Source organism: Cryptomeria japonica, chromosome 5, assembly GCF_030272615.1.
Source record: "Cryptomeria japonica chromosome 5, Sugi_1.0, whole genome shotgun sequence".
NCBI classification, from domain to species: domain Eukaryota; kingdom Viridiplantae; phylum Streptophyta; class Pinopsida; order Cupressales; family Cupressaceae; genus Cryptomeria; species Cryptomeria japonica.
The window spans coordinates 884,654,587-884,679,284 of record NC_081409.1 but is presented as its reverse complement, the minus strand read 5'-3'; the positions used below and the strand labels follow the sequence as shown (position 1 = coordinate 884,679,284).

General features: G+C 39.5%; 1 protein-coding gene across 1 annotated transcript in view; it reads left to right on the top strand.

The window, feature by feature from the left end:
* The window catches only part of LOC131028009 (uncharacterized), an 84,755-nt gene that overhangs the window by 17,565 nt on the left and 42,492 nt on the right, over positions 1-24,698 (top strand). The window contains exons 2-3 of the mRNA XM_057958121.2: positions 7,593-7,810; positions 17,860-17,988. Of these exons, the coding sequence (XP_057814104.1) occupies positions 7,593-7,810; positions 17,860-17,988 (347 nt within the window). The remainder of the gene's footprint in view (positions 1-7,592; positions 7,811-17,859; positions 17,989-24,698) is intronic.

Genomic DNA, 24,698 nt, shown 5'->3' with positions numbered 1-24,698 from the left:
CTTCTTCATGAGTTTGTACCTGTTTTATTCCCTGGCTAGAACCTACAGATATAGAGGTCTCACTTGCAGAGGGGAAGTGGGAAACAAAGAAAACCAGTTTCTAGTCTATGATTGTTATCCCCAGCTCCACATGGAAGAAAAGTTCCATTTTAAAAGGGTGACTGATACATTTCTCATGTACATCACACGGACGTTGCAAGGTGGACTGCATCAGAGACTCTCTCAAGAGTCTATGGACTTCATCAGTAGATTTGGATATTGGTATATCCAATACCCGAAGTTCACTTACCTTAGAATTCAGGGGTTTACCGGGTCTCCCTATAAGCTTCCAGCTTACCCTACCAACCGAGTTGTGTTACTCTAGCTTGTGAGGCAATTGGAGGGGTATATGGCAATTCAAAGAGATAAGCAAAAGAAGGCGGGAGCCTCCTCTCTCACGATTGGTAATGGACTGGAAACATGTTCGTCATCACAAGCTGCTGCCGCTACTGAAAATGAATTGGCTTGGTATCCCTTTTATCAGTACAAGGCTAGGAAGAATTTTGATCCGTTCCACAAAATAAAAAGGGTCGAAGGGATAACATTTGAGCACAAAGCTGATTTAGAAGATTATTGGGCTAACGCAGCCAATAGTTTTGAAATCAAGAAGAGATTTTGGTCGAGGATTCCCTTGAGCTTGGTAAGAGTGACGAAGGTGTTTAGAGTTGCTGACCAAGTAGAGGACAGCCTTGAACTTCAGCAGCCGGGCTTTGAAAGGATGAAGAATGAACCACTAGCCTTGATAGATTGGGCAGAGGGAGAGAAATCAGATCTAGCAGACCTCATGAGGTCGGTGGTCGAGTATTCTAAGTGGTGGACATCTAAAAGGACAAAACAATTGAAGTCTAAAGGTGTGGCCTTGACCTATGACTTGATGGGAGTAGATGACTCTTTGTCCTCCAACCCTTGTATCTCTGCAGGCAATGCTCGGAATCCAGAGAGTGTTGGGTCCCGGAAGAGGAAGGAGTTAGTTGGAAGCTCTGGAAAGGCCATAGGAAAGAAGATTGTAGGGGAGAGATGGGAATCCAGCGAAGGTCATTCCATCCTGAGTGCCGCATCTGCCGTACCTGATCAGAATGCCGTTGAGGAGCAGGAGATGGACATATGTATGGTTAATAATGAAGTGAGAGTGCCTTCTCCTTCGATCAAGGAAATAATGAAAGCAATCATCCAAAGTCCGGACAGAGAGCAAATTGAAACGCCTGCATCCCTAGTAGTCTTCTTGGATGGTAATGGTATAGCTACTAATCCAGGAAGGACAAATGATGGGTTTGATCAGAATACCGTAGAGCAATCAACTATCCCTGGTTGGCTAAGGGAAAGGATAAGGGCTAAGGTCCCTAAGGAAGCCTATTCTGAAAAGATCACAATAGCATTTCTGGAGAAGGTGAATGAGCTAGTCATAGCTAAACCACCCAAGCCAGCCAGAAAGTTCTCTTTGATTCAAAGGGATAGTGCGGGATTCAGGACAATTCAAATAGTTGTGCCGAAGGAAGGGAAAACTCGGGACAATGTTGCCCCAAAGGACTATAAGATCACCACTATAGAGCTGGGTAAGCCCACCCAAGACCAAGAGGTCCAGTACTTTGATGACTCTTGTAACGCCCTCAAGGCAAGTTTAGCTCAGGAGAGAGAAAAGAGAAAGAAGGTTGAGGAAGAAAACCAGCAATGGAGGAAGTATGTTCTCCATCTTACCAAGCCTCTTAACCATGAGATCTCGGTCACCCCTCCACAGCCTCTTCAACAAGAATCGATGAAGGATTACGAGGATATGAAGGGCACATTCACACAGGCCAAGGAGTGGATTTCAGATGCTTTAGCACGTGCTGATATACTGGTGGAAAATTTAGTGTCAACACATGAGTCAGCCTCTTCGTTGGTCAGTTGTATCTAGGACCTAGTTGCCAATTGGGAAGACGTGGAGGAAATTCAAGATGAAATACTTCCGCATTTGAAGGTTATCCAAGGCTTGTCAAAGAGAAGTTTTGTGGATGCAGGTGTCATACAGGCCGGGGATAGGTATGACTTTAACACCTGGTATTATGCCTGGATCACCCGGATTGAAGTTTTGAAGAAATCCGAGACTAAGTGCTTTGAGACAGAGGAGAGTGTCAGGGAGATCTTGAGCAAGGTGTTTCATGTAGCATCAGAGATCTGGAAGAAAGAGAGTATAAGGGAGAAGCACTTGCAGGCAGAGAACCTGAGAGCCAGGATTCAGTCAAGCTTCTTCAAAGACTCGAGGATGATTGACAAGGGCGATCTTTCGAGGATTGCAAATTTTCTCTTCATTGATGAGAACTTTCTTGCCCAAGCAGTTGAGTGGGAGAACATCCTTGCCACATGTACTGGTGATGTGGACATCATCGACTTCCAGATCAGCAGCTTGCCAAGTGTCACTGTGGAGGAGGTCAGTCTTATTGTGTCCAAGAACATCGAATCTGCGAAAGAGGAAACTGGACACTCACCTCAGTGAGATTAGCAGCTGTGCCACATGTCACTTTCTTATTCATTCAAGATGATAGTGCTTTGGGAAACCCTAATTAGGGTTTGTAGCTTTCAATTTGGGCCCCTGATCACTGTTTGATCTAGGTCGTTATTTATTTTTGAAAAACTATATAAGGCTACCTCCTCTCATTTGGAGGGGGTAAGGTTTTTGACATATTGTTGCGTAAGGTCATTTCCAGATAATATATTTCATGTGCGCTTTCTCTAAGGCTTTGTAATCCCTATTGTTTGAATGATTTGCATGGTTTCAATTTCCTCAACACTTAGTTAAAGTTAATTTAGATTTGCTGTCATTGTTGTTAATTTGAATGAAGGATTTGATAAGTTTGATGGTGTATCTCCGCTCATACTTTTGGTGAATGGATGATTTCCATTTCACCGTGCAAAGTTAGTCTGAGCCCATCCTCTATGCATCCCAACATCTTAATCATAAGCACAATCCATTGAAGATTGCACCGGCTTTGTGTAGTTGTCCCTAGTGTGGCGAAGCAAAGTTTGGTTTCCCGAGAGCACCCAATTGATACTGTCTCTAGAGTTCGTAGGATTAGATTAGTTTTCTCAAACCCTATCTCTTTTCTCCTTTTTGAAAGTCTAAATCCTGGAAAATCTAAATAAAAAAAGAGAGCCTAAAATTGCTAAATCCATCTAAGTCCAACAGTTCAAAGACATTTTTTAACGTAAGTCCCCCTTGAGATTTTCAGCATACACTACCCAAGAAGCTATTTCACTAAAGTCGCTTGTTCGCACATATAGACCTTGGAATCAGTAGTGATTTTTCAGGAGAAGATAGAATACCTTCGGGTATCCTATTCTAATGTTTGGTAGATGATAAAATAGACACCAACAGGTCTTTCGCCTTCACTTCCACCTAAGCAAAGCCCATTAGCCTTTCTTTGCCCTTAGACACTTTCTTTTCCATCTTTGGGTCTTCACTACATGTGCTTTGGAGGTTGCTATTCTTTGAAGGGTCTTTGTCACCAGCATCCCCTTGGTTACTTTGCTGAGAACTATAATTTGCAACAAGAACTTGGGATGGGGTTTAAGAGGAAGTACCTTCTTGACAATACCTTCTTGACAATCACTTCTTCTCTTTGGAGTCTCTCTCTCTTACTTGATGGTCTTATCACTGTCATTTCTATCATCTTCTTCTTAACCCAAGCCTTTGATCTTTTGAGTACAAAAGCAGTCCTTTCATTGATCTTGTTTACCTCCCGATATGTCCAATTGATGGCTAAAAGGGGTTGAACCTAGACCTTTTCAAAATAAATAGGATCAATTAGATCTGATGCATCATCAACTATCCCGTTTGTATCCCAATTAAGTTTGGACTCTTTTATCTACCTCAGTGTTAGCCTCATCTAGTCTCGTTTCTAGACTTCATAATTGTCCTCACAATTATCCCATAAATCTTCAATATTCGGGAAGTGAAAATAACTAGAACCAAGTTTTAGATTGTCTTTGACATATCCTTTGCTGTCAAAAGGGAACCTCATCGTATAAGAATACAGGTTAATCTTGACCAATTCCCTCTCAATGTTCTGTGCATCCAAAGCAGAAATGCAACGATAATGACTAAGCCTAAAGCCTAATGGGGAATGGAATGACATTCTTTTTCCTATCTCGACAATTCTTATTAACCACACTTGGTTGTCTGCAAAGTTCAATTAGAATGAGCCTATCATCAACATATCTCGGTAACTTGTAAGGGTAACCATCAAACCCTCCTACTCACAGGTATGCGAACTTTGGGAATTGAATGAAGAATCTCCCATATCTCTTGATGAGTGTTGTTGCTTCTACTGATATTCTAAGTGTTGTGTTACCTTGGAGTTCTCTCACTACCGGCATTGTGAAAGCGTCATCGACTCTTTTGAAGCTCTTATGGCTTTTCTCCAACTGCAATTGCAAGTAGAAGTCATACATTTGCATCGTATTGTCAAACACACCATTGGTGCTGAGTCTTGGCCATGCTTTCATAATCACAATGGCATACACAAGGTAGGAAGACATATGGAAGTTGGTTTGCTTCAAATTGAGCCAATTGATTATGCAGGTTATCACTAATAACCTGCCCCAATCAATGAATTCTTTTCCTACTAATATAATAATGATAAAGAGATACATCCATATCTCAAATTCTATAGAATCCTCGCTTCCCATCAGTCGATGAAGCAACACTATCACATTGGAAACATCATCAATGAAAATAGAATGATGAAGCGTCTTGGGAAGTTATGATTGTCCTCCTCTAGGTGTCAATAACTAAGTCTTAGCCAAGTTGTTGAGACACTCCTATTCTCACTAAAGAACCTTTGAGCTATCTGTTTGTCAATGCAAGTAAATTGTTCCCTAATTGGCAACTTGAGAATAATTCCAATGGAAATCCCATCCAGTTTGGCTATTAACTTGCCATGAATTGTTCTGATCTCCCTAGTTTTAAGATTGTATCCCTTCACACATTCCAACACTAGGTCAGGACATTGAATGACTACTAGAAATCTGACGGCATGTGCTAACCTACTTTCAAAAGTCCTGTGGACCAAACTTGACTAATGTTCTTCTGTCATTGATTTCCAAAAATCTTGAAGGCTGATATGACCAAGTTTTGTATCGAAGAATTTTGGGAGAGTAATTTCAATCATTGAGAGAAATTTGTACCCTTGATAACTTTATTTCATGATGTCGTCTATTTACAGTGATTGCTACAAATCACACTAGTGACCATGATAAAGTTGAGTTGGTTTGAAAAATTGTTTTTTTTTTTGTTAACTCAGGGTATCCCTGCGACCCAAGCCTAGTGCTCAACCTTCCTTATCTTGGTCTTACTTATTGCCAAGTTGGGGTTCAGGAAGGGGCGAGCTTGAGGCGGGACTTGTTTGTTTGCTGCACTTTGATATCCTTACAATTTGAACTTTTAGATAGAGTTAATGAGAAAAAAATTGAATATGGTAATACTCTGCTGCCTTTCGCCAAGCCCACCTTTCTATTAATATATGATCTATAGACACTAAGAAAACACGCCCACACAACCACCACAGGTTTAAATGTCATCTTAATAATACGGTTTGGGGTGTTCTCAAGATAGCCGTCATAGGCATGAAGGTCAACTGAGGACATCTATCGATCAACTATATATGTAATGCTTTCCATGTGATTGGAGTACATGCAGCCCTCATCCGCTAACAAAACTCAAACCAAGTTTACAATGTTAGGATCTGAGAGTGCTTCATTAATTCAAAGATCTTGAGAGCTTCCTTGCAAAATCCATTTTGTGCATATTTTACAATCATTTCATTTCATTCCTTGAGATGACATCTCTTGAGGCGCTTAGTCAAACTGTCCAAGTGCATTGCCTACGATTCCACATTTTGCATGCATATCTATGAGAGCATTTCCAATTATACCATTTGACAAAAATCTCCCTACCAATATGCCTGAGCAGAGAAGATGCTATCAATGGTTGTAGGGTTCGACTTTACCCTTGCTAATTACATTTCCTTCAAAGTTTGTAAATCCTTTTAACAAACCTATTTTGCTCATATCCTACAATCATTTCATTTCATGAGATGCCATCTCCTTGAGGCAATCTGGCAAACAAAACTTTTGAGGCGCTGTGTTAAATGGGTTGTGGCCTTCTCTATGCTCTCACAGTTTGCATGTGTGTCTACCAAAGTGTTCCAACACTTTAATGCTATGATGGATGTCCATACAATGTTCTAAAGCTCCCATATTTGGTGCAAACTTTTCTTAATTACCAAATTTTGGAGATTAAAGCTAAAAAGAAGTAAATAAAACTGGAGAAAGACAATATGTTCACACATATGGTAGATTTGAGGTTAAGCAGGGCTATATAAGTTCAACCGCTCCCCCATTTTAGAATAATATTCCAAACTATACACTAATTAAAAAACCAACCACACCTTAAGAAGTTAAAAGCTAACAATGTTTTTTTTAATCCATATTTTAAATCCATCATATTGAATGCACCTTACGAAAGTTACTACCCTGGTTCTTGTATTGTAAGGAATCTTTTATGAGTTTTAAAGGAAAGAACAAAAAGAAATTGCTTTCTCTGATTAACATCAAATCATGGTTCACCTTCAGTTTGGCATGAAAATTGAAATTTGATCTGGTTTTATCTGTGTGGGTTGATTTCAAAACTCAACCTGAGTGAACTTTTTTTAATTACCAAATTTTGGAGGTAAAAGTTAAACAAAAATGTAGAACTGGAGAAAAACAAAATGTGCATCCATATAGTAGATTTGATGTTAAGCAGGGGCTGTGTAAGTTCAGCTGCTCCACCATTTTAGGAGAAGATTTCAAACCATACACTGATTAAAAAATTACATGGGACCACCTGCACCTTAAAAGTTAAGCAAGCTTACAATGTTTTTTTTCCCTCATATTTTTAGTCTATCACATTGAAAATGTACCTTACGAAAGTCATTATCTTGGTTCTTGTATTGTTAAGGAGCTGTTTATGAGTGTTAAAGGAAAGAACAAAAAAAATTGCTTTGTTTGATTAACATCAAATCATGGTTCATTTTCAGTCAGGTCTGAAATTTTATCTGGTTTTGTCTGCTGTGGGTCAATTCTCAAACTCCAACTGGGTGACGTTTTTTTAATTGCCAAATTTTGGAGGTAAAAGCTAAAAGAAATATAAGACTGAAGAAAGACAAAATGTGCGTCTATATGATAAATTTGAGGTTAAACAGGATCTGTATAAGTTCAGCTGCGCCACCATTTTAGGAGAAAATTCCAAACTATAGACTAATTAAAAAATTGCATGGGACCACTTGCACCTTACAAAGTTAAGCAAGCTTACAATGTTTTTCTTTCCTACATTTTTAATCCATCACAATGAATGTACCCTACAAAAGTCATTACCTTAATTCTTGTATAGTAAGGAGTTGTTTATGAGTTTTGAAGGAAAGAACAAAAAGAAATTACTTTCTCTGATTAACATCAAATCATGGTTCACTTTCAGTTAGGCCTTAAGTTTGATCTGGTTTTATCTAAATACTAAAGAGGTTATAACATTTCAGCAGATTTGGTATTTATCCAGAATGGAATGCTGGAACCTTGGCTGGAGAGCAAAGGCTTGGTCACTGCAACCCAAGTATTGGTGTATTTTGCTGTTGCCAAATTAGGTGAGACACCCATAGATGGGAAGACTGACACAAATCCCGAAGGCCTTACAGCAGCTTCTGGTAAATGGGCCTCTGCAATAGCTACACGTTTGCATTTAGCAGGTCTTTCATGCAAGGTCAGTTGTAATCTGTGATAGTCAGTTATTGAATCTGCCTTTTGGACTTATGTTGGATAGTTTAGAACCTAAGAAATGATATGATAATAGAGAAGCTGCATTATCATGGTGTAGGGACCACAACCTGAAAATCACAATCATGAACAAGATGCAAACAAATTCCACACAGTTAAGATTGTCAGAACAGCAGATTTTGGGTTTCAAGTCAACAGTAACATATTACCAATGTAAGCCAATCACCCATTTCAAAAAGTTGAAAAGTAAATACTGAACAAGAAACAAACAAGTTTCATGTAAAGCAGGCAACACTCTCAGATCATAAAATTTTAACTTGTAGACTATGATCACATGAATCTGTTTGTGATAATCCTTAAACTTGAAAATTATTTATCACGTTTATGGATTAATTAAAAAAGGTAGGGTAGGGTTATATTCCTATACTGCTGACATAAATTTATCACGAATGGAAAGAAGAGGATATTAAGATTTATTTGTGAGCATCATGCCGGGCCTTTTAAAATATGTTATATTATCTCATATTTTTATAATCTGAGCATGTATGGTTAGTAAAATACATTGTTCAAGTGATAAAGATTTTATTCTTATTTTAACCATACCAGGTTCTCCTGGAAACTTTCTCTGGATCCAAAGGTCCACCTCCCAACCTGCTTCTTTAAGCCCAGTACATTTGAGATGTACTAGAGCCAAATGGTTAGGTTTAGAGTCGCTCTTTGGGTAAGACTTGAGGAGAATTTGGACAGGTTCATGAGAATTTATAAAATGTTTTAATACAAAATCTAACTAACTTTAAAAGTGTATTTTTTGGAGGTTGGAGCTTGGTTAAAAGCAGTAAAATTATGAAAAATGGCATATGGCACTAAGTTCTCTATTGTGGCAAAGGCCTTAGTTTAGACTTACTAGCAGGGACTCTGCCTCTTGATCATCTAAAAGTAAACAGTCAGTATGTTGTTTGTTATTTTGGAGGTCAAAGGAGATTTGAACTCCAAAATAATAAACAACATATTGGCTGTTTAAGCTTTACCTGTCCGACTCTGCTCTATATCATGACAAGGAATGTCTGGGCACTGCCCTTGTACCTTGCTCTGCTTTTTAATTACAAAAAATAAAATTTGTTTTGCGCTGCATTGTATGGAAATATAATTTTTTTCTTGAATTTTTTCCCATTAAATCTTTAGTTAAATTCCATTTATATTTTTTGGTTTGCTAACTCAATCCCAATTGCAAGTAATGCCTCTATGATATAAAACATTTTGATCTATCTATAACAATTTGATTTGACAAGTGACATCACATTATCAATAAGCTATGTTCTCGATTCTATATTCAGTTTTGTTTATTTTCTCCAAATTATTCTTATATATGTAAATATAATATGCTTAAATCTAACCATACCGTTGTCACAAAAGTTTGCACTGTTGCTGAACTATCAACTCAGCAACCTTGTGAAACATGGAAACAACCCCAAAATGTGGGACCTTGCGCAAAGGGGTTGAATATCCAGAGAAGGCTGGCTTCTTTCTCAATCCAAGTGTAGGTGTTAAACCAACTCAACACTCCAAATTCTACTTCTAAACCTATCCTAACAACTTGCAGAGGAAAATGGAAGAAGGAAATGCAAAAATGAAAGGAGGTGACACACCAAGATAAGAGATGTTTCTCTCCCCACCAAGAAGTGACACAAAGAATCAATCGAAATACCTAGAAGATGCACAAACTTCAATTGCATGAATGATCCCAAACACATGTATGGAGGTTAGAATTTGTTGAATGTCAAGAGGGGAGAAGGTTTTCCACAAGTCACACTCAGAAACAAGTTAACATAGCATATACATGAGAGAAAGCCACAAAACATACACTTATAATGAAGGTAAGGAAACATACACAAAATGCATAAGTTGAAGAGAGGCAAGAATGATGATTTCAATTCATTCTCAGGTCAATGGCCAAACTTACAATTGCAAAAATGCAAGAAAATATACAAGTCTTCAAGAGAAGTGAAAGAGCAAAAGAATAGCTCAAGCCAGTAGGGAGAGAACTCTTTACAATGAGGCTTAACAACCTATATATAGCAAACTGGTCGCAAAAGAGAGACCAATGGTCAAGGAGGGGAATCCTTGACCTTGACATCCATAGAGGAATGTCAGTCAGGGAAGGCGAGGAAATGCATATACCTAACATGGTGTGCGTGCAAGCAACCTGGCCATACCTTGACAAAGGCAATCCCAAGAAGAAAAGTACTTCTAGAAGGTGGATTGTCTGACATTCCAAAGTCAGAGCATGTAGGCCTGGCATGAACATCATCGAGTAACCATAAATGAGCATGGCCCTGTACTCCACATAATGGCCATCCTGCAAAAAACATTAAATGTGCCCATGTAGCTCCATGAAAGAAAGTAGACAAGTCGTAGGGGTTGGTGGAGCATTAAGAGCCTTGAGTGTTGATCACGTCATATGGAAGTGTCACAAGTCATCGGAAGTCGGAAGTCAAAAACCTGGGATTCTGGGATTGCGGGGTCATGAAGGGAAATAATTGGGAAACCTGGGATTCCAGGATTCTAGGGTCATGAAGGGGAAAAATTGGGAAACTTTGGATTCCGAGATTTAAGGGTCATGAAGGGAAAGACTTAGGAAACCTGGGATTTCGGGATTCCGAGGTCATGAAGGGGAAGAATTGGGAAACCTAGGATTCCAGGGTCATGAAGGGAAAGACTTGGGAAACCTAGGATTTCGAGATTCCGAGGTCATGAAGGGAAACACTTGGGAAACCTAGGATTCCGGGATTCCAGGGTCATGAAGGGGAAGAATTGGTAAACTTGGGATTCCAGAATTCCGAGGTCATGAAGGGAAAGACTTGGGAAACCTGGGAGTCCGGGATTTCGGGGTCATGAAGGGGAAGAATTGGGAAACTTGGGATTCCAGGATTCCGAGGTCATGAAGGGAAAGACTTGGGAAACCTGGGATTTCGGGGTCATGATGAGGAAGAATTGGGAGCTTCCCGACAAGACAACACTTAACACTTCATGACCATTGGCCCTGTCCCTGATCAATTGGGACAACGCTAGTCCATGGAACATATCTTCGATCGATTCTCACTGATGGACCAAGGATGTCATAAAAATGACAACATTTTGGCAACCTCTATGGGATGCTTGCCTGCAAAGCATGGAATCCAAAAGCATTAAGCATCCATTGGGCACTGACTCACTGGAAGGACCCAAAACATGTGCATGCCATCACTTGGAGGGAACCTAGAAACTATAGCACACACTCTCTTAAGGAGAATGCGGCGAGTGCAAAAGCACTTATGAAAGCAAAACAACCTTCAATCTAATATTTGCATTGCTTTATACAAAAAGGAAATTAAACAAATCCATTGACTAGATTATCAAAATAGTTGCCTTTTCTAACCAGTTTCTGATGCTCTTCATGCTTGTGGACAACCAGCTAGAAAAAGAAAAATGATAGGCACCCAACAAGCTGTTGCGATGCCTCCCAAAGATTGAGAACAAGGAAGTGCACCCACATTTGAACTTTATCTTCTTGAGATGAATGAGCAAACTGAAACTGCTCTCGTTGATGCTCAACTTCATGCTCAGTGGTAAGCATGACTAGGAATGACTTACAGATCTCAATCTGAGCTAGATGCCTGATTGGACACCCTCTTGAAATTCAAAGTTTAAGCAAAAAATGTTGAACTCGCTATCATGCTTAGCCGCCTTGATACCTCATTGGCTGGCAGGGGCTGGCATTTTTGACTCGTCTAATGAAGTGTGAATCTCTTGTTGTTGTTGTTGCTCATGGCACTTTTCGAGCTGAGGAGAAGATGATCGGATGAGCAAAAAACTTCCAACTCATCCCAAAATTGATCTTCATCAATCTCCTCCATGCCTCACTCCATGCTGGGAAATGCCCTCACATCACAACAGTCCTCATGATTATTGGGAGAAGTATCAAGCTCCTCGTTTTGGAACGTAGGCTTTGTTGTGACATTATGCATAGGCTGAGAAACACCCCTGTGCATGTCAACCGTTTCATCTTCCAGGAAAAAACCGTCCTTATGCTCCTCCATGTCTAGCCCAGTCTCATATGCATTGTGGAGCTCCTCAATGTCCTTGACTTCCATTTGCTGATGATCCAAGACCTCACCAGTTGTAGGCACGCCCTCTTCCTCATTCTGGAAGAAGAAAGGAAGCTAATCAAATGAGAGGAATGAATCCTCTTCTTCGTTGTCACTTTTCGTGTGGATGGAGGTCCCCTGAGAGTGATTGTCTTCAATCAACTCATGCAACAAGCCTGATGCTTCATCCTTGCAAGTGTGAGAGAGCTGACAAATGGCAAGCAGCAGCTCCCCCTTCCTCCGCTCACTAGCGCAATCAACTCTCCATTTAACAGGTTCGCCCTTGAAGAGCGAAATAGTATTAGGACAAGAGGGTTGAGTGGGTGAAAAAATTTGCAAGGGAAGTTGAGGTGTTTGAATTTCTTGAAAGACCCTTGAGGTGAGTGCCTCTGTGAAATAGTAGATTGGGAGCCTCTAAATTTTGGGATGTTGATTCTTGGAGGCTCAAATGAAGGCTTAGAGGGTGCCCCTTGTCTGAAACCTGGAATTTCAATTTTGGGCATCTTAGGAGCATATTTTTCTTCCTGCATGAGTTGCCTCTCCCGAGCTGCTAATTGTCTAATTTGTTCCTCATGAACAACAACCTGCTTTGCGAGGAACTGCTCATGTTGTTGTTTCTGTACCTCTTCATGTTGTTGCTGGACTTGAGTTTGATGAACAAGTTGAACTTGTCATAGGTAGCTCTCTCTTGCTCCAAGTCGATGGCCTTGAGTTGTTATTGGAAGCTCAGCATCATACTTCTGACGCTGATGTCTTATAAACTTTTCACATTTTCATGCTGGCAAAGAGGATGCAGATGCTGAATGGGAGCAAAAGAGGCCTCTTGGGGCTATTGATAAACATATGATGGATGCCAAGAAGGTTGAGCATGGGTGGGTGGGTGGTAAGGATTTTAAAATTGCTCACTCGTTGTAGCAAGGTTGTTTGGAATGAAAATAGGGGCAGTCATAGTTTGATATTGCTGGCAAGGAGGCGAATAATAACTTGCATATTCATGAAATGGAGGGGGAAAGGGGCGTTGCTCATAGTATCCTTCCATGACAGTAGCATAGAGAAAGCCAAAGCTTATTTAAAAGATGTTGCAAATAAGAGTAACAAGTCTGCTCCAATTAGAGAGATGGACACATACCAGCAGGGTCACCAAATTTGTTGAACTACAGAGTCGCTAGGTGCTTGAAACACGCCTCTTGAAGGTTGAGTGTACTGAAGAACGCACCAATCTTCAGCCTGATGAAGAAATGGTTCCACCGGGCGTGCCAAAAATTGTTGTCACAAAATTTTGCACCCTTGCTGAACTATCAACTCAACAACCATGTGAAACATGAAAACAACCTCGAAATGTGGGACCTAGCGCAAGGGGGTTGAATCTTCGGAGAATGCCAACTTCCTTCTCAATCCCAATGCATGTGTTGAACCAACTCAACACTCCAAATTCTACTTCTAAACTTATCCTAATAGCTTGGAGAGGAAAACTGAAGAAGGAATTGCAAAAATGAAAGGAGGTGATGCGCCAAGATAAGAGATATTTCTCTCCCCTCCTAGAAGTGACACAAAGAATCAATCGAAATACCCAGGAGATGCACAAACTTCAGTTGCATGAATGACCCCAAACACATGTATGGAGGTTAGAATTTCTTGAATGTCAAGAGGGGAGAAGGTTTTCCACTAGTCACACTCAGAATCAAGTTAACACAACATATACATGAGAGAAAGCCACAAAACATACACTTGTAATGAAGGTAAGGAATCATACACAACATGCATAAGTTGAAGAGAGGCGATAATGATGATTTCAATTCATTCTCAGGCCAATGGCCAAACTTACAATTGCAGAAATGCTAGAAAATATACAAGTCTGCAAGAGAAGTGAAAGAGAAAAAGAGTAGCTCAAGCCAACAAGGAGAGAACACTTTACAATGAGGCTTAATAGCCTATATATAGCAATTTGGTTGCAAAGGAGAGACCAATGGTCAAGGAAGGGAACCCTTGACCCTGGTGTGCACAAAGGAATGTTAATCAAGGAGGGCAGGGAAGTGCACAAACCTGACATGGTGTGCGTGCGAGCAACCTGGCCATACCTTGACAAGGCAATCCCAAGAAGCAAAGTACTTCTAGAAGGTGGATTGTCTGACATTCCAAAGTTAGAGCATGCAGGCCTGGCATGAACATCATCGAGTAACCATAAATGAGCATGGCCCTGTACTCCACATGATGGCCATCCTGCAAAAAACATTAAATGCGCCCCTATAGCTCCATGAAAGAATGTAGACAAGTCACAGGGGTTGGTGGAGCATTAAGAGCCTTGAGTGTTGATCACGTCATCTAGAAGTTTCGCAAGTCGTCGGAAATCGGAAGTCGGAAACCTGGGATTTCGGGAGCATGAAGGGGAAGAATTGGGAAACCTAGGATTCTGAGATTCCGGGGTCATGAAGGGAAAGAATTGGGAAACTTGGGATTCCAAGATTCCGGGGTCATGAAGGGGAAGAATTAGGAAACCTAGGATTTCAGGGTCATGAAGGGAAAGAATTGGGAAAATCCTGGGATTCCGATGTCATAAAGGGAAAGACTTAGGAAACCTGGGATTCCGGTGTCATTAAGGGGAAGATTTGGGAAACTTGGGATTCCGGAGTCATGAAGGGGAAGATTTGGGAAACATGGGATTTCGGGGTCATGAAGGGGAAGAATTGGGAAACTTGGGATTTCGGGATTCCTGGTTCATAAAGGGAAAGATTTGGGAAACCTGGAATTCCGGGATTGTGGGGTCATGAAGGGAAAGACTCGGGAAACTTGGGATTCTGGGGTCATGAAGGGAAAGACTTGGGAAACCTTGGATTCCGAGGTTATGAAGGGGAAAAATTGGGAAACCTGGGATTCCGGGGTCATGAAGGGGAAGAATTGGGAAAGATGGGATTCGGAGATTTCAGGGTCATGAAGGGAAAGACCATGGAAACCTGGGATTCTGGGATTCTGGGGTCATGAAGGGAAAGCTTTGGGAAACCTGGGATTTCGAGATTCTAGGGTCATGAAGGGGAAGAATTGGGAAACTTGGGATTCCGGGTGTTGGAATCAATGAACACTGAGAGGGGGGGGGGGGTGAATGAGTGTTCTGCAATTCACAAATTTATGAAACTGATTCTTAAACCATCGGATGCATACGTGGAAACCCAGAAAGAGAAACCACAGTGGGATTTGAACCCACAATATTATTATACTTTGATCAGGAGTATGATAATATTACAAAAGGGGAATGCACTTGCATTCAGGCACACTGCCTAGAGCTCTTTGCTCAAATACAAAAGAGGGCAACAACTCAAAGGACTCACTGTCCTACAAATGATTACAATAGTGAATGAACTAAAGAATAGCATCTACTAATGCCAAATAGCAGGTCTAGTTAAGCTCAATTAGTCTTCTGCAACTGTTTTGTCTACCTGCTCTGTTCTGCTGCTCTGTCATATACCAGAGCACATAACCTTCAATCACATTCACAAACCTTCGCACATTCGCTCATACAGTATTCTCATAGTTATACCATCATCCAAAATGCTCAAATGAATCAGTCTTATATATCCGCATCAACAAACAAATCAATTCCCATGTCGGCTTTCAAAAACCACATAACACGCAACATGAAATGTGTAACGAACAAGTCGGCTCAATCCGTCCACAAATTCATATGTGGACCTAAACAGATTGATAATAGGCTTCCCACATGTCAGCCCAATCTCCTCAAACTTGAAACCAATCACCGAAATCATCCCAAGGATTTTGGATCACATGTTACATCAAAATAGCTCTATTCTTCCTGAATTACCGGTTACTGGACCTTCAATCTCGCTCATGAATCAACACCGGATACTAGGATCACAAAATAAGCTACCTCGAACCTCGAATCATCTGCTTGTATTACCGCAACCAAAATCAAGATCTGCACAATGTACTCATACTCTACCGGATACTGTATTCCACCTTCTAGACTTATGCCTGAATAATACAACTTCCAGTAAGTCAAATCTATTTATACCGGATATGATTTTTGAAGTGAGTTGCCATCAATGACAACTCCTAAACATCCCTCATGCATCAATCTTGACCGGAACAATGTCCCTTGCCAACCCCGGGGTCATGAAGGGAAAGACTTGGGAAACTTGGAATTCCAGGGTCATGAAGGGGAAGAATTGGGAAACTTGCCTCCCGACAAGACAACACTTAAGAGTTCTTGACCATTGGCCCTGTCCTTGATCAACTGGGACACTATTGGTCCATGGAACATATCTCCGATCGGTTGTCACTAATGGACCAAGGATGTCATAAAAATGACAACACATACCAAACGTAGCAAGAAAAAATGGTAAACTATTGAACCTAAATCCTGAACCGAACAAAGATTTTCATTGATTTGGAACCCTTTTTGGAGCGTCTAAAAGTATAAAGACTCATCTTGCTTATACTGATGCAATTTAATTATGGTTTCAGCATGTAGGTACAGTGAACTCAACTTGGCCTTTTTGGGTCTTGAGGGGTCACAAACTTTGGACAAACCTCAGGAAATTTTTGTATGCTCAAAGTTTTGAAGGGCCCAATGATGTCATGCTTTATTTTTTGGATATAAAAACGATTTTCCAACTCATGTATATAATGCCTTGTTTCTAGGTGCGCAACAATGTGTGGGTATAACTTTGTTTCTGGACAGTGTTGAACTTGTCATTTCTACCTCCCAACAGATTTTTGCTGCAGCCTTTATCTCTCAATTTGTTTTCAGGTTTACCTCCTCTCACTTATCTTTCATTTTTCATCCATACCTAGCCACACCAAAATTCCAAATATTTATGAACTTTTGAAATAATAAAATTTGAGAACTTACTTTCTTGGGCCTACTGAATTTTTCAGCCTAATTTATTATGGTTCTAATTATCAAAGATATTTAACTCAAAATTGAGATTAAGATTGATTGAGTAAATTAATATGGTCTTGATTCCTCCAGCCTTGATTTGTAACCCAAGTCTAAAGTTCCTTAACTTTTATTTTATAAGTATTTGGAACGAAATGCTTAGCAGAAATTTTAAGAAGTTCCTAATAAGTTTTTGTAAGGTGAAAGATTAATGGAATCTAGTACATACATACTTTCATACACACACAGATACACACATACATATACATATACACATACACATACATATACATATACATATACATATACATATACGTACACATACTCACATACATACATAGTATGGTCATACCTAAGCTGTATTGAACCCTAGTAAAATAAATCAGCAATCCATAATAGCATAGGTGATAGAATTAGGCTAAGCATTTGCCATTTTTGCATTCATTCTAAGTGTCATCAAAATGGTAACATGCACAAAGAGTGATGATCCGTGATGACAACTTAGAAAGTTCACCTAATAGTTGAGGTTCAAATTCAAAGACACCTAGAAGTGAAGTGCGAGCATTGAACCCTAAGAATCACTAGTTCAAAATCAAAATTCTAAGGAAATGTAAACCAATACTTGAAACTACCACAAGCTTTTTTTAAGTTTCCTCCTTTTGAAAAGTTTGGGTGAATTCACCACTTTTGCTTATCATATTTCGAAGAACTCTTGACATTTTCAACTGATTGGCCCTTGCAACCTATAAGCACTCTTTATAATGACAAAGTGCTCCATTATCAACAAACAAACTAAAGGTAAAATGCCCATTTAATGTTTTACTTCATATGATTTGGTGCCTGATTTTAGTAAATCAGCAATAGGGTTTTAACTGTCCTGAATAATTATGATTAAATATTAAAAACAACATATGGGCAACAAATTTTGTAGGTAATATTACATTTCTAGTAGTTGTGGACAACTTCATATCATCTTTAAATTTGGATGAAGGTTAAATTTAAATTGATATTTAAATTCAGGTTTTGGACAAGGAGAATTTTGACAAGTCAATGCTAGAGAAGCTCATATGGATTTCAGCTTTCATGCTAGTAGGAGCTCGTCACCCAGGTGCCACCGTGGGTATAGTGGAAAGGGAGTATCGCAATGAGGTTAGTTTTCATTGTCAAAGTAGCAAGAAAAGTTTTTTGTTGAGTTTTGTTTTATATGTTTTTTGCTGACACAGCAATAGCAGTGAATGCACAAACATTTTTCTCAAAACAAAATAGAATCAGAAGAGTCAATTCTGGATCATGATTCGTGATCACATAATATAATGATTATTTTTGAAATGAAACTTTTTCTTAGAAAGGCAGTCCTTCTAAGGTGATTTTTTCTTTAAAATTTAGTCAAGAAGTTATGTGGATGTAATATCCCCAAATAGGGATAAAAGAAAAACTTTAAACAACAATATCTCCAAAAATATGCAACTGAAAATTCTGAAATTTTATTTGCAAAAAATGCCCTTCAACAAACTCAGATCTAGGCTCAGAATACTTATCTGATTTTTCTACTAATTTATGGAAATTTCTGAATATGAAAAGGTTACTGAAAACACACTAAATCTGCCCAGAATTTGCAGAAATAAATTATGTTATTTTTTCCTTATTTTTCTAAGACGAATGTGACCAGCAGTATGTAGACCTATGCTCAAATACTTTAGAAATGTCTTCAAAATGCTAGCCGCCTTAACAAAACCCTCAGAAAACCAGCATTGGGTCTCACAATGACATCCCACTTTCCCTTGCTGATGTTAGCTTCAATGATGCTCAAGAATATGCAAGAACTTTTCTGTAGGTGGTCCAAATTTGAGTCTGATAACTCTGAATCACCTCACCAAAATGGTCTCCAAAACCTAACAAGAATAGGCAGCGCTGAAAATGATGTGCTAGGGCAAAAAGCGCCTCCACCAAAACACACCCTATTGACTAGGGGAAACCCATATGTCTCTCTAAAACCAGGGTTACTCAAGAGTTTTAAGCCTCAAGCCAAGAAATCGTAGCAACAATAGAGCAAAGTAAAATCAGATAATGAGCTCCAAGAAAACCCTAATATATTAAATAATGACTCCCAAAAGAATGACTTAATATTTGCCTTAGATCCATTGCAAGCCCAATCTAATGATCCAAGTAAAACCCTAAAAAATGAGCCAATAGGCTCCTTAATTTCTAATGCCGCCTTGCAATTTTTTGCACATGTTTAATAGATTAAAGTACATTTCTTTTAAGTCATTAAACTCAAAAGAGGGAAATACTAAGTCTTTAGGCTAAGAGTCACTTAAGCTGCATAAAAAGATGCGTTCCACAACTTAAGAATAGATTAGAGAACAAGCAAAAGACTTCAACTCTTACCCAATAGTGCTCTAAGTCCTCTTCATCTTGGGTAATCCAAGGAAAGGACAGCCAATGCATGGTTAAGACTGGTGGCTTGAGTTGGGGACATTTTAATTCTCCCCACCCAAATAATGCTTGTCCTTGAGCATTTGTAGACTTGGATGCTTAAGAATCTCCTCTCCTTCCCATGTTGCATCCTCCAAAGGCAAGTTTTACCACTTGATTGATGATATGATGAATCAATAAGGATCCGAACAATTATTGATGAATCAGTAGATAGAATAACCAACTAAACTTCAACCAAACTCAAAACCCAACTCATAAATCAATCATTGAACTAACTGGTTCAAACACTGAATTGCAAACTGCAACTGCTCTGACAGTTTACCTGTTGACTGGCATAACAGAATAACAGTATAACAAATCTGAAACTCTCAAACCATTTAATCAAAACATCAAATCATTTTACTAACATTAGTAAAAGCACATTTCAGATTACTGCCGGTCATCTTAACACATCTAAGTGGCTTTACCAGTTAAACAGATTAACCATATCAAAACATAACCACAAAAACCATTGACCACTTGACACAATGATTTTTGATGTGGAAACCCAAATGGGAAAAACCACGGTGGGGATGAATCAAAGAAACGGGACTCGGACTCGGGACTCGGCGTCAGACTTGGCTCCAGACTCGGCTGGACTCGGGAAAGTGAAAAACTCAAGAAATTTAGAGATTTTTAAAGATTTAAAACTTGTTTCAGACACCCTTTATTGAATACACCTTAAAGACACAAAAACATCATCAAACTTGGCTCATTTGATTACATACACAAGTATACATCAATCACATAAGCATAAATGCAAATTGTAGCTGAAGAAAATAACAAACATAGATATATAAATATTGTCAAATCTATACAATATTACAAAACTCATGGAATAAAAAATCCATGTCATCATATGATCATCATCAAATTTTTCATACAAATACAAAAGGTAAATAGTAAATAGTAAATACAACTACAAGTGTACAAGCCTATGGCTCAGAGGGCCGTGCACCCTCTCGCCCTGGCCCCCTGCGAAGGCGTTTAAAGTAGGTCCTGGATGATTCAGCAGCCATAGTCGCTTCCCGTGACACCATGCCATGCTCACCAACATCAGGAACAACTGTGTCACTCTGAGTCTCAGTATTTCCTGTCTCTGCTTGTGCTCTCTGCTCCTCCTCTGCCATGGCTACAGCCTCAGCCTCTATATCTACTTGGTCGATCCAATCAATGTCATCATCACTAAATACAGCTGTAGGAGTCCTAGGAGCTGTCTGATTCTCATTGGCCCACTCTGCTTCAAGATCAACCTCATCTAGAATGATAGGAGACATGTCAACTATTGCATTCTTTCTCATTCTCAGGCGGAGGTTGTAGTGAACAAAGACGAGATCATTCATCTTCTCCACAGATAATCTATTGCGCCTCTTGGAGTGTATGTGCTCAAACATACTCCAATTGCGCTCACAACCTGATGCGCTGCATGGTTGGCTCAAGATGCGAATGGCCAACTTCTGAATATTTGGTGTCTCTGGGCCAAAAAAGTTCTACCAATGATTTGAGTTTGAAATGAGAAAAATAAATAAAATCAGTCTCACTCATGAACTCATTTAACAAGTTACAATATAGTATTGAATAAAACTAAAATTAAGCCTTACAATTTATTTTTACCTGACATCATAGTTGTCCTACCGTCTTTGGTGACAGGACGAGAGAAGGTCTCCCCTTGTGCATCTGAGAACAACTGTAGCTCTCGAAAAAGGTCTATGTGAGAAGTACCAACAGGTCCCATCTTCTCCATGATTGCATATAGCCCATTAAGGACCTCCACATCAGCCTTGAAAGAAGGGATAAAACGAAATGCCGGATTCAGATAATAGGCTACCGCATGGATGGGCCTATGAAGCTGATGATGCCATCTCCTATCGATGATCTCCCAAATGGGACCATACTTGCTCTCATCTCATCCCTTAGACGAATCTGATGGCCTCCTTCGCCCTATTCATGCCCTCATATATATAGCCCATTGCGGGCTTATCTCCATCCGCAACTCGCAACAAAACCACCAAGGGCTTAACAAACTGCAAAATTGAAAATATTGTGTAATTTAGAAAAATGAGCAAATAAGAGAATACATATAATAAGTTATAAAACATGAAGTTAAATTGTAGAATTTATAAAAAAATTACCTTCACTATCTCATCACAAGGGACCTGTTGTGACCATTTCACACATCGCCCCATTTAAATGGGGACCCCCTCTTTTTGCTCGTTTTTGCTCGCCTTTCTCTCTGCCTTTTAGGGTTTTGGTTTAGTATGCCAGTTGTCTGGACTAGGGTCAAGCCTTAGGGTTTCTGTTACTGTGTTTTCAGGCCAGAGTCCAGTCCAATTTTGAGCTTTTGAGCTTCCTCTCGTGGAATGCAATTTTGAATAAAGTAAATTCGCCAGAGGCTGGGTAAGTTGGTCTGGTTTCAATTGGAATTTTGAATGCAGAGTCCAAATTTGTCTAAGTGTGAATGATGGGATTTTGATTTTTTGTCCGATTGAGTAATTTTGACCAAATTTTGAGAATTTTGATAATTGATCCCGAGCATTGGAAATGACTTGTTTTCGCCTTGTGAAGTAATTAAAATCCCAAAATCTTGATATTTTGGCCTGTAGAAGCAAAATCGCTCCTGTCCCTCAGTGAAGGACCGGAGCTTGTTTTTCAAAATCTTACTGTCTCTGCAGGATCAAGACGAATTTCGAATTGGAAGTGATAAAGGGAGGCATGTTCTTTTCGTTGAATATAATTTGAAGAATTTTACAAACACGGAAATGTGCCAGGAGTAAAAATCGTTCCTGTCCCTCAGTGGAGGACCGGAGCTCAAAATCAAACATTGCCTTGTCCTTGCAGGATTTGAACAATCTGACGATTTGAGGAGATCAAAGGAGATATATTTTATCATTTGAATATAATTTGAAAGCACAAACATGAGGAAAATTTGATCTAGAAGCTAAATCGCTCCTGTCCCTCAGCCAGGGACCAGGGCGAAATTCAATGGTAGCTCCCGTCCCTCTCCCAGGGACCAGAGCGAAATTCCTCATAGGGCAAAATTTGAGCAAAGATCAAGTGAACATTAAGTTTGAGGCAAGCAAAGAGGGTGTAATGAACTCGTTGAAGACAAATTGAAGATTACAAGATACCAAAGTGAGGCCCAAATTGGCCTAGGCGCTCCTGTCCCTCAGTCAGGGACCAGAGCGATTTTTGTCTTAGGTCAATTTTTCACCAAGTTAGAACGAATTTCATGCCAAGAATAGGTGAAAGGGTGCACATCGAGACCGTTGAAGATAATTTTGGGAGTTAGCAAAGTGTGATGGAGCCTAGAGCATCAAATTCGCTCCTGTCCCTCAGCCAGGGACCAGGGCGAAATGTTAATTATCATGCCTTCCACCCAAATTCAAGCCACTCTAAGTCAGGATACACGCTGGCAAGGACATTTTGAGGTGTCTCGACGAAGAACGAAGTATCAAAGACCGCCAAAGATGAAAGATTTGCACTGAAATGCCCAAGTTCGCTCCTGTCCTTCAGGCAAGGACCAGAGCGAAATATTTAAATGAGGCCAAATTTAGGTTGCCATTCACATTTTAAATGTTTGAAAGGGAGTAAAGAACATCGTTTTGCACTTTGAAGACAATTACAAGTTAATATGATGAACGATTTGCACCAAATGGCCAAATTCGCTCTTGTCCCTCAGTCAGGGACCAGAGCGAAATCTTCATGGAGGCTTAAGTTTTAAATGATTATCACATTTTATGCGTTCAAGAAGGATCAAAGGACCTCATCTTACATTGTGAAGGTGATTGTAAGTTGATGAGAACAAGGATGAGCCCAGAATACTCAAGTTCGCTCCTGTCCCTCAGTCAGGGACTAGGGCGATATCCATTAGATCGGCTAGTTCTTTCAAAATCACGCCAAGTAAAGGGCGTACAAGGTTACACAAGTGTCAAAGTGATCTTAAGAAGATGATATGCAAAGAAACCAAACGTTAAAGGGTGATCAAATTGAGCCAAGAAGCTAAATCGCTCCTGTCCTTCAGGCAAGGACCAGGGCGATTTTCACATAATCACTCATTATCCTTCAAGATCACGTCAAAGCCAAGCTACACAAGATCAAAGATATCATTTTGAAGGTGACAAACGAGAAGTTAAGGTTAAGAACGAAGAATTTTGGCTAGAACATAGGGATCGCTCCTGTCCCTCACCAAGGGACCAGGGCGATAATCCATTTAAGCATCAAAATGTCTTGTTAAAGACAAGTGAAACAAGCATGGAACGAAAGACTAACGTTGTTTCTCCCTCATGATGAAGATTGAGGATCGAAGATGCAAAGGTCAAGGAGAAAACATAAAGTTCGCTCCTGTCCCTCAGTCAGGGACAAGGGCGATATCCACCTTAGAGGGCACTCATTCACACAATCAAGACGATCAAGCTCGAGGTTCTTAGCAAATATGCCAGTTTCAACGTGAAGATGGAGATTTTGAACGTAAAAAGCAAAAGAATCTAGGCTAAAATGACAATTCGCTCCTGTCCCTCTCCCAGGGACCAGAGCGATGGGGTTTGTATCTTTCCCTCCTCCAAATTTTGGCGCTAAACATTTTTTGAATTTTTATTAAATGCTAGAAAAATCGATAAATCAATTGATAGCATTTAAAAATTGCGCATAAGCATTAATTAATTAATTTTTGCCTATTTAAAAATCGAATTAATTAAAAAAACGATGGCATTTAATTAATTAATTATTATTTTAAATAATAAAATGGGGCGCTTGATTTAAAATTCTTTTATATTTACAAAGTCGGCCATTGGTTTTTATTAAAAATTGCTTTTAATTATCTTTGTTTTTACCAAGTCGGCCTTGAGGTAGTTGTAAGGGTAAGCGCCTATAAAGGGAGGGTGATAATTTCATTTTCAAATCATCATTTCACCTTCATTCATATGCGATTTGGAGAAGACAAAGAGGTGTGCGATTTGTATTTACAAGGAGCGAATTTCATAAAGGAGAAGTGCGAATTTCATTAAAGGAAGGTGCGAACATCATCTTCAAAGGGGAGTGCGAGCTTAGTTTCAAGTGAGGCGAACTTGCCAAAGACTACGTCAAAGGCATTCCAAAGGTGGCGAAGTTGCTAGCTTGAGAGAAATCACGTTGAAGTCACCAAATTTCGATTGTTGCCTAGGCGAATTTCTTGTTTTGCATTTTAGAGTTAAACTCTCAAGTGAGGTATGGCGAGGATCCCTTGAATTTTGAATAATTTTGATCGTCTTTGCTTCAAATTTTGAATTTTGAAATTTTGAATTCCAATAGCTCGATCGTATTTAGGAAATGATAACTCAAGGACTTATCATGAAGTTTCCTAAATTTAATCTCTAATTTATGGTTATACATTGCAAAATCTAGTTCTT